The sequence below is a fragment of the Ursus arctos genome, unplaced genomic scaffold (assembly GCF_023065955.2).
Source record: "Ursus arctos isolate Adak ecotype North America unplaced genomic scaffold, UrsArc2.0 scaffold_17, whole genome shotgun sequence".
Lineage (NCBI taxonomy): Eukaryota > Metazoa > Chordata > Mammalia > Carnivora > Ursidae > Ursus > Ursus arctos.
Genome location: NW_026622841.1, coordinates 50,708,962 through 50,724,574, shown reverse-complemented (window position 1 = coordinate 50,724,574; position 15,613 = coordinate 50,708,962). Strand labels below are relative to the sequence as shown.

The 15,613-nt window shown below is 38.4% G+C and overlaps 1 protein-coding gene across 2 annotated transcripts; it reads right to left on the bottom strand.

Moving 5' to 3' along the window:
- Positions 1–438: 438 nt before the first annotated feature.
- LOC123000109 (myosin regulatory light polypeptide 9) lies at positions 439–15,322 on the bottom strand. 2 transcript variants are annotated; one of them, XM_044382868.3, is made up of 4 exons: positions 15,214–15,322; positions 9,195–9,393; positions 8,592–8,753; positions 439–5,211 (listed from the first exon to the last, which is right to left on the bottom strand). In XM_044382868.3, exons 2-4 carry the CDS (start codon positions 9,376–9,378, stop codon positions 5,039–5,041), a joined length of 519 nt encoding a protein of 172 aa, XP_044238803.1. In that variant the 5' UTR covers positions 9,379–9,393; positions 15,214–15,322; the 3' UTR covers positions 439–5,038. The 2 variants fall into 2 exon arrangements, with proteins under 2 accessions (XP_044238803.1, XP_044238802.1); XM_044382867.3 differs by lacking the exon at positions 15,214–15,322 and adding an exon at positions 10,452–10,601.
- Positions 15,323–15,613: the final 291 nt, after the last annotated feature.

Below are 15,613 nucleotides of genomic sequence, written 5' to 3'. Positions count from 1 at the left end.
CCTGCCTGCCGGAAAACCGTTTCGTTTTCAACTGAGCTCCCGCGGGAGTTTTATCATTTGCCCTCAAATTATAAGGTTTACGGCCTTACAGAACACGGCCAGCCTATGACCGTTTCACATCTAACCCAAGAAAGTTTCATTCAAAATACTTGCTGTCCTTGGGGTCAATAGATGACAGAATTGCGCACACACAAACCTGCAAGCGCTCACACATTATACAATGCTCTTCGTCAAAGCAGGAAACCACGAAGCCACATTATTCAGGTTTTGTTCTAGATAGTGTTTGTGCCTATAACCTTCAGTTTCCTCACTTGGCATAATACAGGTGAATAGCACTGTTTCTGAGTAATGGAGGGTAAGTCAACTCAGTACCAAACCTTTATCGGACACTTGTGATTGAACGTTGTGACAGATGTTGGGGAGAGGAATAAAAATGCCTTTTATGTTCTAGAAATCTTTGATTAGAAATTCCTAGATGGTAGAAGCCATGTGTTCAGTATTCTATAGCAGTTCTTAAACAGCAGCACTGTAAGCAAAACCTGGAGGGCTTTGTGAAAGATTCTTGGGCCCCAACCCCAGATATTTAGATTCAGTAGGTTGAGGGTGGGGCGTTAATTTGCATTTCTAATGAGCACCCTGGGGATGCTGATGCTGTGGTCCTCATCCCTGTAACACTGTCCAAGGTTCAGATCATTACAGAATGCATTTTCTCATAATTGCTTTGAAAAGTAATTTCTGAAAAGTCACACCTAGTTCTAAAGCATTTACTCTTTCCTTTGGCTGCAGTCTGCTCTTTGGTCTAATAGTGTAATTTTTTTATCCAACTCAAAATCAAAAGATTTTGGCTTCCTTAGGTCTATGTCATAGAGCTCTTCAAAAGGTCTATTACCATCCCATAAGCCCTCACCTTGGCCACCTTAATTAAGATCATAGCTGAGGGACCTTGATCTCCATATTTGTTTATAGAACTGTGCTTTCCAATACAGTAGTCATTAACCACATGTGGCTATTCAAATTGAAATTAAAAACTCAGTTCCTCAGTTATATTAGATGCATTTTAAGCGCTCAATAGCCACGTGTGGCTAGTATCCTTATTGGAAAGCACAGAGAGCATTTCTATCACCATAAAGTTCTACTGGAGACCCCTGTTCTAAAAAATAATTCTAGGGTATATTTTTCTCGAGATTCAAAAGAAAAACTTAGTATTTATTAAAGAAAGGCCAAATATCTAAATATCTAAGCCCTTGGGTAGTGGCTAATTAAATAAAGCATATCCTTGTCAAAGATAATTTTGGTCATTAAAAAGAATGGTTAAAAATAAAAATGGTGGCTATACCAAAACATGAAAAGTAAGTTAAGATGTATATTCATTACAACTATAACATGTATGTGGATAAATAAGAGACATTATGACACTACTTGAGTAGGGAGACAGAATCTAGGATAAAAGCATACAGAGACTTGGACGTTCAAGAGCAAGTGGAAATGGGAGAAGGATTGGGAAAACTGGGCATTTCTTCCATATGGGATTAGTTCTGGCAATGCCTTCAAGGACAATAAAAAGCCAAGTTTCAGGGAAATCAAGAAATTGTACACTTAAGGAAGACCTAGAAAGACAAAAAAGTCTACATATTGGATCTACCCAGGAAGTCTAAAGTAAATTATTTGATCATCTAGTCAGTACCAGGAAACTAATAGGCTTTTTAATGTACTGTCATTCAATTCTGATTACCATTTAATACAATAAAATTCTAGTTTTAGCTAATTTACTATCAAACAACTATGGACCTTTCTCCTAACCTCAGCCTCTTATTTCCAACTATCATTAAACTCCCATCACCTACCCTTCCCTCTATTCAGAGGGAGTAGTATCCATTTTTATTTCTCTAAGGATAATCCTACAACATGTGATCTAGGTTCTATCCGTTCCTGTCTCCTAGATATGATTTCATTTTATGTCACTGATTGTTTCCTCTAGTTTGTCTTTTTCCCCCTCTGTCTACAAACAGGCTTGAATCTCTAAAGATGAGCCCTTTGATCTTGCCTTCTCTTCAGGTGTCTCTTCATTGCCAAGCTTCAGACCCTTCACTGGTAAACAGAACAACTTTTTGAATACCTACTGTGTGCCAAACCGTTTAGCTTTAGTGTTTCTCATTTTCACAACACACTTGGAGGTTATCATCCCTGTTATATAGGTGATGAAACTGAAGAGGGACTTTCCCAAGGATACAAAGCCAGCCAAGTAACGGGTGGAATTCACTCAATCAAGTCTGGCCCCATATTGCTTAGTCACAAAAAGTACTGATTTATATATTAATAGAGTATGTTCCTATTATGAACCAATAGCATTACTTCCATTTTACAAATGAATAGGGGTCCAGGGAATTTAAATAATTTAAGGTTATGAAGCCATGTAGCAAAAATGGGATTAAAATGCAGATTGGCTTGATCCCTAAACCTAGGCCCTGTACACCATTTCATGCTGCACTACGGATCCTGCATTCAAAACTCTACGTAGGGGCGCCTGGGTGGCTCAGTTGGTTAAGTGTTTGCCTTCAGCTCAGGTCATGATCTCAGGGTCCTGGGATTGAGCCCCGCATTGGGGGAGCCTGTTTCTCCCTCTCCCTCTGCCTCTCCCCTGCTTGTGCCCTCCCTCTCTCTCAGATAAATAGTCTTAAAAAAAAAACAAACCCAACCTCTACCTAATAGATGTAGCAAAGGTGACCAATGACTTGTCAAATCTAGTGGCCGCATTTAAACTTTACTATACTCAGCTTTTCTATGATTTAACACTATTGACTAACCTGCTCACTCTTGAAACTATTCACTTGATTTCCACAATACTGTTTTTGTGGCTCTACCTCTTCAAGCCCTTTTATCATCTTCTATCTGATCCTTCTTACAGCTTTTCTGCACGTCCCTAATGTAGGTGTTCGCCTCTTGTCCTTTCTGTCTTCATACTTTATAGGAAATGCTTGTCTTTCCTTTTCAGAATATGATTTTACTAGTCTCATATAGTTTGGCTTTCCTCTCTTTCCCACACAATAGCACTCATCAATTCCTGCTCTTGAATCATAGGCTCCTTGATCGAGTAAAATTTGGACCCTGGGGTCCAATGATAATAGAATCGTAAGCAGGTGGATAAGGATACTACCCTACCTAGTAGGTTGGTTTCATGAGAACTTTTGAAATGTAGGACTGTCTTTGTGGAGACTGGTTTTTCAGCCAAATCCACTGTTGGAGTTAGATGCTTTAGCTTTTTATTGGCAATTATCTTTGCTTAAGTAAAGCCTAGTTACTATGTAGAGAATGCTACTACCATATTAGGAGACAACATTTTTGGGAGACCATTCACTATTCCAAATGGAAGCTGACTCTTTGAGCAGTTATTTGAAATAAAAATGGGGATACTGCAAGAGCTCATTTCAGTAGATGAGACCACATTGTTTCTGTAGTGGAAACAATGTTATTTGGAAATTTGTTAAAAACAGAAGTGACCATGTTTTCAGTTGAAGTGGAAATTCAATTCAACAAACAAGATTTTAGCATCATGGCTATGAGCCTAGGAAAAGTATTTTGCTTCACCCACTGAATGAAATTCAGAAACACATAAAAGACAAAGAGTTAGGGAGGTGCTAAGATTCTAATCTTTGAAGGGGGCAGAAGCAGTCTTTTTCCTATTCTTTCTGCTTCTGCTCTATAAAGCTAGCTGCCACCAGATTAAAAGATCTAGCTTACCTATCCTGTTGACTGCAAAGGTCTGCTGCCTTGAAGGCATTCAGTAATTGTTTATTGAATGAGGTAATGGCTTTGTCCAAGGATAGTCTTGTTAATAGTAGCATAAAACATAAAGTTATTAGAGTAATTGTCAGTTACTCATCTTTGTAGGCCATCAACTCTTTTCAACCAACTTTTTCTCCCAACATTTCAAGGTCTTTTTTAAATTCGTGAATATTTGACAGTTGGATTTTTGAAGCCTAAAGCAAATGAAACTCTACCACTTTCTGATTAACTCTGAAACAGTTCTGCATTTCTGCAGAAGTTATTTTTAAGACTGAAATAATGATCTCACTTTCCCAGGCATGTAGCTTCAGCTGTTTTGATTGTGGGCAGGTCAGGAATGTCCAAAATTCATACATGGACTCATGGTGAATCTCTGCATAAACAAACATGGTATTTCAAGAGGGACTGTTGTATTAAAAAAGAAACTACATACAATAAAAAATACTGGATTGTATTTCCAACATTTTGAAATACAATAAAAAAACATCTTTTTGGTAAGAAACATTCCATAGAACCTTTTGGGGCTAAAATAGTTTTAAAAATTAGGACAAATTAAAATTACACTCAGTGGCCTGGTCTAATTTTAAATGACAGGAAGTAATGCACAAAAGCTTAGAACAGATAAGGAGGGATGTTGACAGATATGTTAAATTAAGGATTTAAAGCTACCCAAACTAGCAGTCTATGCAAATTCTATAGAAAATTACTTTTAAAACTGAAAGACAAAATGCAGGAAACCCGATTAAGGCAGTTAAAACTGGATTTCTTGGGGGGGGTGATATAATGGTAGAGACAGGATTGTTAGGGAAACTAGATGGAGTAAGAGAGGTCTAACAACCGTATCATTTTCTAGGATTTGTTTCATCTACCTTTCCTTGGAAGAAGCAACTAACAAAAGCCAATTTTGGTAAATAAGAAGTTTTAAGCAAGTAAGTTTTTATCATAAAGTTTAATTATGGTTCAGAAAAAATTGAGTGAATAACTTTCTCTGAAAAAATATACTGACTCTGTGTAGACTGCAGTTATTTTGGGAGGGGGCTGGTAAGTTAAATTGCCCTATTTTCTACTCTGAAAATCATAAAAAGTCCCATTTCCAGTCTGATTATAGAGATGCATGTGCCCAAAACGGCTGAGAATAAATACAACAAGAAAGGCAAAAGCTGCAAAGCTAAGGGCATGCAACAGACTCTAAGAGAAAGTCTCAGAAATACCCAAAGTGGCAACAAGGAACGTTTGGCTGGAATTTGAAGTTTTTTCAGTCATCTTTGTCTTTTGCTCCATGTTTAAGGATGCGCGTGAACTCAATATAATTGAAATTTCCCTTTTTGTCGATAGGTGCTTCTCTGTACAGCTCATCCACTTCCTCGTCTGTAAACCGATCTCCCATGGTTGTCAGCAGTTCTCTCAGGTAATCTTCCTGGATGGTGCCTAAAGAATAAAGAACTGGGGATCAGAATACATACTACTCTGAGGAGTAATTACAAGGGACATCTACACTTAACCAAGCATATAGTTCTTTATGTTAAGAACTACAAACATGCAAATATAGGAGATATGGGCTCTTCGCATGCTTAAACCAGCCTTAGCAGACAGCTGCCTAGGTCTATCATCGTGCTCTGCTCTATCAACTTCCGTCCACAAATTTTCATAATAGGGCCTAAACCTACACCTACACAACAGTAAAGTACGATTAAGGAATCTAAGCCTCGTGGTTCCTTAAAGTAGCATGAATGGTTACACTTAGTCTTTTTTAAGTAAGCTCTGTGGACAATGTGGGGCACCCCTGGTCACACTTATTCTATAAGCAAGTAACACTAAAATACCACATCATAAACATCAATAAAGTGCTTCAGTGGAAAGAATACTGCAGTCTTGAGGTCCAGTTTTTTGTTTTCAAGATTTTGTTTTTAAATAATCTCTACACCCAATGTGGGGCTCAAACTCACACCCTGAGATCAAGAGTCACAGGCTACCGACTGAGCCAGTGAGGCGCCCTGAGGTCCAGTTTTAACAAGTTATGTTACTTCAGGCATTTCACTTTATCTCTGACTTTGGGTTGTTTGGTGGTTTTTTTTTTTATACATACAATGAGATTTTTAATGTTTTTTTTTTCTTTTTTTTTACAAATCTAATTTAAATTTTATAACAAATACAGCCAGGCCCTGAGTGTGCAGAAACATCTGAGTATCTATTTGAGCATTAACTATGTCGCAGACACTGGGCTAGGAATTGAGGATGTGGAATGAGGAGTCAAAAGCTATGTGTTTTACTCTGGATTTGTGATATCAGGGTTCTCATAAAATCTGATTATATATCAAAATCTCCTAGGGAGCTTAAAAAAAAAAAAAAGCCTAGATGCCACCCTTGATTTATTATCTGGCATTGATTTTTCTTTTAAGATTTTATTTTAAAGTAATCTCTACACCCTACATGGGGCTCAAACTCATGATCCTGAGATCAAGAGTCTCACTTTTCCAGCCAGGCGCCCCATGGCATTGATATTTTTAAAAGGCTCCCCAAGTAATTCACATCATGATTGAGAACTGCTAATGTACTAACACAAAGTTGATAAAAGACCAAGCACAGAGATTTCTGAAATTAATAAAGTAAAAGTAAAAATCTGACAATATTCTTGTATGTAAAATTAAACTAAAATACTGACAATATATTTCCTATAAAATGAGTTTAAAGTATAAGGTCAGTTCATAAAAGAAACTCTAGACTTATGGGGTTTTTGCTAATTCCCTTCTACACTTAAAAATATTTCTCAAATGTTAGACTTCTAGCTTGTAGAAATAAATCCTCATCTCCAACCAAATCATTCAACTATCACAGAAACCTATCATTGACTAGGGGCGCCTGGGCAGCGCAGTCGTTAGGCGTCTGCCTTTGGCTCAGGGAGTGATCCCGGCGTTCCAGGATCAAGTCCCACATCGGGCTCCTCTGCTGGGAGCCTGCTTCTTCCTCTCCCACTCCCCTGCTGTGTTCCCTCTCTCGCTGGCTGTCTCTCTGTCACATAAATAAATAAAATCTTTAAAAAAAAAAAAAGAAAGAAACCTATCATTGACTATGTGCGAGGAGCTGTAGTAGGTGATAAAAGGAGTTACAAAGATGGGAATATAATGCTCTTGAAGACACAGAGCCATTGCTCTGGGTGTGGGGAGACTGTGATGATTGCGAGTAAGTACACAACTAAAAGAGAAGATCAGGAAGAGTAATAAAATACTTCAGATGTGGAAAGAAAGGAGAGGCTTCGAGTTTTCCTGGGACCAGGAGAAAATACTGTAAAAACACAGGTGAGACTCTATAAAGAATGTGGTCATTGAGATGAGTTTGAAGAATGGATAAGACATTTTACTCCCTTTTACATTTATATTTACATTTATTCCCTTCCATTAAAAAAATAACTGCTCACAGTTAAAAGCTCAATCAATATAGAAGTGCCTTTAGGAGAAAAAAAAGTAAGTTTCCTCTGCCTTTCCCTCTCCACACCCCATCCCTTCCAGGTGTAACTGTTAAGAATTTCAGTTTTAAGAAGGGGGAAGAAGGTGATATGATGAGGAAGGCATAGAAGCAGCAATCGTGGAGGTAAGTTAGGACAACAATGCATAGAAGAGCTTGGAAGGAGGTTAGGAAGATGCTACAAGAGTCAAGGATGGTATATACCTGAGTAGGCCTAATGAGGCCATATTGTGTGTGGAGACCATGCTTCCAACAGCAGACTGTGCTTGAACTATTTCAAATAGTTCAAGTAGGGGTGCCTGGGTGACTCAGTCGGTTAAGCGTCCGACTCTTGATTTTGGCTCAAGTCATGATCTCCGGGTCATGGGATTGGGCCCCACATCCAGCCCTGCACTAGGCATAGAGCCTGCTCGAGATTTTCTCTCCCTCTCCCTCTGACTTCCACACTGCCTCTCCCTCTCCCCTCTCCCTCTCTAAAATAAAATAATAAAATAAAATAAAATAAAATAAAATAAAATAAAATAAAATAGTTCAAGTAATACGTAACTAAAGGGTGTGCCTTCCTTCTCAAACTTGCCATGTGAGTTATTCCCTTATGTGTCCCTTATATGCACTTCTGCCAAAGGATCAAGCATTTATGTAGTTACCTTTTGGGGTTGAGAGTTAACTGTATGCCAGCAGTATGCTAAGCATACTATGCTAATTTATATAAAATATAAATGTATAAATTTATATTTATATATATGCTAAGCATACTATGCTAATTTATATAAAATAAATTATCTCATTTCCTCATTTAATCCTCACAAGAACCCTATGAGGTAGATAATATTATTGCCCATTTTATAGGTACAAAAACAGAGGCTTAGAGAAGTTAAGTAAGTTGCCCAAAATCACACAGCTATCATACAGAACAAGCGTATGAAACCAGGGAGCCTGACTCTAGAGCAAAAGGATACTAGATTTAAACAATCTGAGGACTGAGAGGTACCTGATAAACAAATACAGGACTATACTGGGATTCATACTTTTCCAAGATTGCTCTGGTGAAAGTTATTCATTCAACACAATTACTGAGAGCCAAACCCTTGTGGAGTTACTCTAGTAAAAGAGTAACATACGTTTCCTAGAGAAGTTCCAAATACACCTATTAAATTGTTCATTAAATATTTAAGGACAGAGGCAGTAAAATGAGTGATTAACATGCCACAGGAAAAGCCTGTCCCCAAAACAGGTATGGTATAAACCTGAGGGTATTATGTCATCGTATTTCAAGTTATTATATGTTTTAGTTACCACAACCAAAAATTAAATCACTTGGTAATTAGCGGTTACCTCAGACTTACCAGTTGCTTCTTCATCAAAGCAAGCAAAAGCATTTCTGATGACATCTTCCGGATCTGTGCCATTTAACTTTTCACCAAACATAGTGAGAAACATGGTAAAATTTATGGGCCCGGGAGCCTCATTCATCATGGCATCCAGATACTCATCAGTTGGATTTTTCCCTAAATAAAAAGCAGGGTCATAATTTTAATTACATCACAAAATGCACCAAGTATTCATCATAGTAAACATTTTGACAAGAGAGATTATCATTTATACAGTTTGCTATTTGTATTCACAATAGTAAAATTATTTGGGAAAAAGTCTTCACAGTAAATAAGGCCTCTATTAAGAGTCTAGAGATTGTATGCTACTCCACTGGGGTGTTAGGAGGAATAATACTGCTTCTCTCATAATAGCAGTGTTTACAACACACACATATAATATGCTGGCCCCCAGCTCAATCCTGAGATCTGGCCAGAAATTTGCAGGTGGTCCAAGGACCACATTTTGGGAAACACTATTCCAGACTTTGAATCTTGGTAAACTACAACATCATTAAATTGGTTTCACAGGCATTATAGAAATTCTGTTTGGTCTTTAATATTAAAACTGATCATTACCTAGGGAGGCAAGCATATCATGCAAATCTTCCTTGTCAATGAAACCATCTCTGTTCTGATCAATCATGTTGAAGGCCTCTTTGAACTCCTGAATCTGTGACTGGTCAAACATGGCGAACACGTTGGATGTTGCGCGCTGGGGGCGCTTCTTGGTGGTCTTGGTCTTTGCCCTTTTGCTCGACATGATGGCGTTTAAATCCTAATTAGGAAGGGAAATACAAAAAAAAAAAAAAAGATTAGTAAAAAGTAAACAATAAAACTTCCTGATATGTCTAAGCTACTTAGAGATGTACCTAAAAACTACTCAGCAGAGTTCTATCATTTGGCAAAAAAATCTCACTCAACTAATCAGTACTATTACTTACAGAACCAAACTATAAAGAGAAAAACCAGACTCATGTTTTCAGTGCTCTCATCCTTAGTAGTCATGACATCTAATTAACAGTCCGTCACTAACTTCAAATTCCAGACTAAAATCAACATAAATTCAAAGCTCAGAGCCTATCAACAAGATTGTATGTTCCCCATGCTGCTGGATAGCCAGATAAGGCACTGATAACCAAATCTACTGTCTTAATAATAATATAGAAAGCAAGAAACAAACAAAAAAATAGAGGTACCCTGGGGAAACAGTACTGGTTCTATACTTCAGTGCTATGGCAGTACTGGGGAATACTAATTCATCTTCAACAAGTCTATCCTGCAGCCCTAGCCTAAACTAGCTGTCCTGTTCTAAGGTGGACAGAAAGTAGGAAGATTAATTGATGGAACAGGTCTTCATCTCCTAATCTCCACTGTCACACAGCATTCTTCCACTTGCAACTAACAATTTATATTGCACCCTCACTTCTGGAATCAAAGTAGTTTAAAAAACATATTTGTTGAAATGCTAACTGAAAAATATAAAAAACTATGAATTCACCTCTAATCCAAACCAATTTCTTGCACAGAGCCAAGCTAAATCACTTGAAGTGACTAAGTTCTCTAGACAAAAATAATAGCATAATAGTTTTTAAAGCTATTTGGTTTTTTAAAAAAAGTTTTAGAAAACATTTTAAGAGCTATGGAAATGAACTGTGTTCTCTAATCTAAATTTATCCCTGTAAAATTTAAGTTAAAAATTAAAAAAAAAAACAACCTAATAATACCTAAAATGAAACGGCAATATTCCTTTCAACACTCAATCTTTAAAAGACTATAAAAATTTGTTTGGAGTTAAAAACCACATAGTCATCAGATAACAAAATTTTACCGTACCATCCTTCAGAGCCGGGGTGGCGATGGTAGTCTGCAAAACCTCTAACCAGCAAGACTAGGCCACTGTATTGAGTTATATTCTTCCAAGCAGGCCTAAAATAGGCACTTCTGATTTCACTCTCTGACCAGGATAACAATTTTAAAGCTTACGTTCTGAAAACAACATTTAGCTATGATGTAGCAAAACACTATGCCCTTGCTCTAAAAATAAATCTGTGGACTGCAAAGAATGAAGTACTACCTAGATCTAAACTCTGCAAAGTGACCTTAGAATACAATGCTTCCTATGAGCTTAAAAGTTTTTTTACATTCTTCCCTTGATTATACCACATCACCCAGACTAAATTCAATTATAGAAATAATTAGAAAAGCTCCGCTTCAGATTTTTTTTTAAAGCTAAATCTGTTCTCAGATTTTAGTAGGAAATTCCACAAAGGAGAGTCACAAATTCCAGGCCATCCAATATAGCACTCGGTGATACACTGGAACGTGTTGTTGGTAAGATACACCCTATACAACACAAGTTATGATATACACTCCTAATTTCCAAGTTTCCTTTCATCACAATTTGGGAACCTGTTGTCATAATTTATCTGTACCATTCCTGAATGCATATTTTCATTCTGCAACACTTTTGGGGTCAGTAAATACCATTACTATCTAAACTACATAGGTCTGTAATTTTCCCCTCTATTCTAAATGTACTTTTAAAAACTACAAAGCATTACAGTATATATTATTCCTCCATCTCTTAACTGTACTTAAGGACTTGGGGTGAGTGGCTGAGACCCAATGAGTGGCACAGATTTATTACCAGTTCACCTCTCTAGTATTTTAGGCATGCCATGTCTTTGCAAACTAAAGCATGTCTTTTAAAAATAGTCTGTTTTGTTTGACAACACTGTATTCCCCTCATGAGGCAGGAATGTCAGTTATTTTAAGAACAAAGAAACTGATGAGAATTATAGGTCAAATGGCTGACACATTTTTTAATCTACAAAACCTCATAATATTAAATTTGGTGGGAGTCCTCTAGGTACCTTTTAAGAACCCTTAGTGTGAGCTATAAAGTTTTATATATATATATTTTTAGTTTTAAAGTATTTCCCTATAGTCTTTCTTTTAATCACGCATTATTTACATCTGTATTCATTGTAAAATAGTTTGTAGAAGTTATATAGGATTTTTTTTTTTTTTGGTCAGCACTGACAGTGTCTCACGAAGAACTTTTCTTCAGCTCAATCAATACTTAATCATCAATCTTTAATACGATCATTTACACCAATATACATCAGATGTCATTAGTGTTAAACACTATTTAAGAATTAAGAAATGTAAGGCAAATGTCCTATCTTCAGGAAGCTTAAAATATAGTTGGGGAAGCAACTGTAAAGAAACGATTGGTTAAACTTATGAAATGAGTCATAGTTTTCATTCCTGAAGTCGGACTCTCAAGTTAAAACAAAGTATGACAATAATGAAAAATAAACGTGGTACATGATTATCAAATACTGTGAGTTGAGAAAGATCTTTTTTCTAAAAGATTGAGGAGGTGGGGAAAGACCTTGAAAAACCCTGTACCATTTAGGAGCTGTAAGACATTCTTAGATTTAAGAGATTCAGATGTTAGTTTTAATTCTAACAAATTAAGGTAGTTAATTCTACCAAAAACTGGTAATATTACGTTAGGCAAGTTACTACCCGGGCCTTTACTTTTTCAAGGAGGTTGTGTTCTTGTCTATGAGTTTTTCTCCCAGCAGAAACTGGGAGCCTTCCAGCAATAGGCAGTTCAGCTTCACAGCTGTTCTAAAATAAGGAAAGTGTGGGGTTTTTTTTTTCCTACCAGACTAAAAGTATGGGTGGAGGAGCGCCTGGGTGACTCAGTCAGTTAAGCATCTGCCTTTGGCTCAGGTCATGATCCCAGCGTCCTGGGATCGAGTCCCACATTGGGCTCCCTGCTCAGTGGAGAGCCTGCTTCTCCCTCTCCCTCTGCACCTCCCCCCCCACACCCCTTACGTACGTACATGCATGCATGCAGGCTCTCTCTCTCGCTCACTTGCTCTATCTCAAATAAATAAATAAAATCTTTAAAAAATAAAAAATAAATAAAAGTATGGGTGGAATAAACACTGATGTAGAAGAAACCAAATCAGGGACAGTGGTATGATCCCAAAGAACAGATCACTTGTGATATTGTCACTGTCCTCCTTGCTATATGATTCTAGTCTGTTACCTACTTTTACTTTCCCCAAACAAGTGAGACTGTAACTCTCTTCATGTCACAAGCTTTCAGCAAATGCACAACTCCCACAGAAGTTTAGAAAATTAGGGTAAAAAACATTGAAAATATTTCATGAATCAATGCAAATATTCTTTACATAGGATGGGAAGATGTAGGCATCTGAGATTTTCAACTTATGAGTATTCTCACTTAGATTCTGAGCTAGTCTGGAGCCTATTTTTGAAGCACTTAGTGAAAGATGCTTGGCGTGAAGGCATATTTGTTATATGAAACTTTAAAGCAGGGAAACTTGCAGCACAGGCATCTATGAAATATGAAAGGATTTCAGATGCACAAGAAAGTGAATGAAACACAGTCAATGGTGGTCAAGAAGATTCAGTTTACAGATCTAAAGGAGTAAAACCTTGTTTTAAATCAGGAGGTAAGTGTTGGTAGCAATGAATTTGTGTGTGTGTTAGCTTAATCAAATAGGAAGAGACTCAGTTCAGGGTTATGACAAAAGGAGGGATACAAATCATGTAAGGAAGATGTTATACTAGATTAAGTGGTAGAAGAAAAGTAAAGATCTTCAAAGAGGCTTTTCTTACTAGCGTTTCATTTATAAAATGGGATTAATCCATACTAATATTAGTAAGATTTTTCTAGTTAGAATCCTAGACTCTAACATTTATAAAGTGCTAATAAATGTAACGTAATCTAGAGTTTTTTCCTACAGAACTGACACTGAAACTGTAGTATTCTAGGAAATATGATCCATTCTTTAAGGAAAAACACCCATCTTAGAAAAAACTTCCTAGTGGGGTCCCTGGGTGGCTCAGTCACGTTAAGTGTCTTGATTTCAGCTCAGGTCTCAATCTCAGGGTCTTGAGTTCAAGACCCCAGATGGGGGGCGCCTGGGTGGTTCAGTCGTTAAGTGTCTGCCTTCAGCTCAGGGCGTGATCCCAGCGTTATGGGATCGAGCCCCGCATCAGGCTCCTCTGCTAGGAGCCTGCTTCTTCCTCTCCCACTCCCCCTGCTTGTGTTCCCTCTCTCGCTGGCTGTCTCTCTCTCTGTCAAATAAATAAATAAAATCTTAAAAAAAAAAAAAAAAAAAGACCCACGATGGGTTTCACACTGGGCCTGGAGCCTACTTAAAAAGAAAAAAAAAGAATCCTTGATCCCAGGGTCCTGGGATTGAGCCCCGTGTTGGGCACCCCGCTCAGCGGGGAGCCTGCTGCTCCCTCTCCTCTGCCTTCTGCTCCCCCTGCTTGTGGTCTCTCTCTCTGTTAAATAAATAAATGAAACCTTAAATTTAAAAAAAAGTCACATGCTCTAGTGACTGAGCCAGCCAGGCACCCCAAGTATTGTCTATTTTTAAAATAAAATTAATTTAATTTAAAAAAAAAAAAAAGAAAAAAAAGAAAAAAAGAAAAAGAAAACACTTCCTAGTGTGATAGCATGTAGTATCCAGACCAAATCTCCTGTTTCATTTAATCTATGTACTTTATGTGATTTTTTGGAGTGAACCGCAGTTTTTAAAAATACATTTTCAGGTTGGTGCTTCCTTTCCAAATGAACCAAGTTTTCATTTCCTATGCAAACTTCCGGTTGAAGGTAGAATTGGATCTCAGACTGCCACACCCAAAAAGTTCTTAGCCCTTGACAAAGGCAATTAGTTGTCAGGGTTCACTTGACAGTAAAGCCTCACTCTTGAAAATGGAAAGTTTTTCTGGTTAAGTTTTATAAAAAGCCTTCCAGAACATAAAACAAATAGTAGTAATTTTAAGAAATATTCACTTCCTTCGCCTTCATATTTAAAACATTCTGCATTTAATTTAAAATCTCAACTGAACCCTTATTTCTGTTCCAAAGTTTTGTTAGGAAATAACATATTCTTTCATGTATCTACTCAACTACTTTAAAAGGGAACATTTTGGCAAACTGACAACCCAAAGTTTCCACCCAAAAGGAACATGGTGTTGCATTTTGGAATTTTCTCAAACTGCAAACCATACCCTTAACCCCTTTGTAAAATATCGCTTTAAAAAAGCTCTAATTATAGAAGTGGATGCTGAGCTGAGGAAATTGCTAATTTGAGTTGGTTATTTCTACTAAACGTAGCCACACAGCTGCAACAACAGCTGCAGCATGGGGGACACTGGGCTTCGGATTTTGCGCAAACTCTCTTGAATCCGGCAAGTTTACGTTAGAAACTAAACTTAGTCCAGGAGTCAGCGCGGCGGGGTTCGAGTTTCGCAGGCCCGGCTGTCGCCGAAGACCGCGGCGCCAGCGAGCTAAATCACACTTGCCGAGCTCCAAGTTTGGGCAAAGGGACAAAGTTCGCGCCTCGGTACTTTCGGGCATGGCCTTCGATCCCGGAGCTGGCCGCTGGGCTCGAAACTAGGGAACCCGCCAGGACACCTGCCCAGGTGCGCTCCCGGCGCTGGGGGCCCGCTGCGGAACGCCGCTGCCCACCCAGCCGCCCCGCGGAGATGGGTCCCCGGGATGGGCCTCACGCGCCAGATCGCGAGCACCACTCACCCTGCACAGCCGCGAGAATCCGAGCGCTTCGGTAACCCCCTCGCTGCCCCGGCTGCTGTTATCAACACCCTTCTACTCCCAGAGCCCCCTAAAGCCAATACTTCCGGCCTCCGCTTAGTAAACCGGAAGGGAGCCTAGTCACCATTGTAGGCCGACAGAGTGGGTCTGACTTAAGAGAAAGGAGACGGGCGGGGGGAGTTGCCCATGTGCTGGAAGAGTGCAGTTTTGAACGAGCGCATGGGAAAGAGTATAAAGCGGGCGACTCAGGACATAGAAGATTGTGTAGTGGTTCGTTCATGTAATGGTTCGAATGAGTTTCCGTCTTTTTATACCTCCTCTTACAATGTAAGCTTTTCTTCCCCCCCTTTCCTGTTGGCAAATGGGTGAGCCTGTCCCGTAG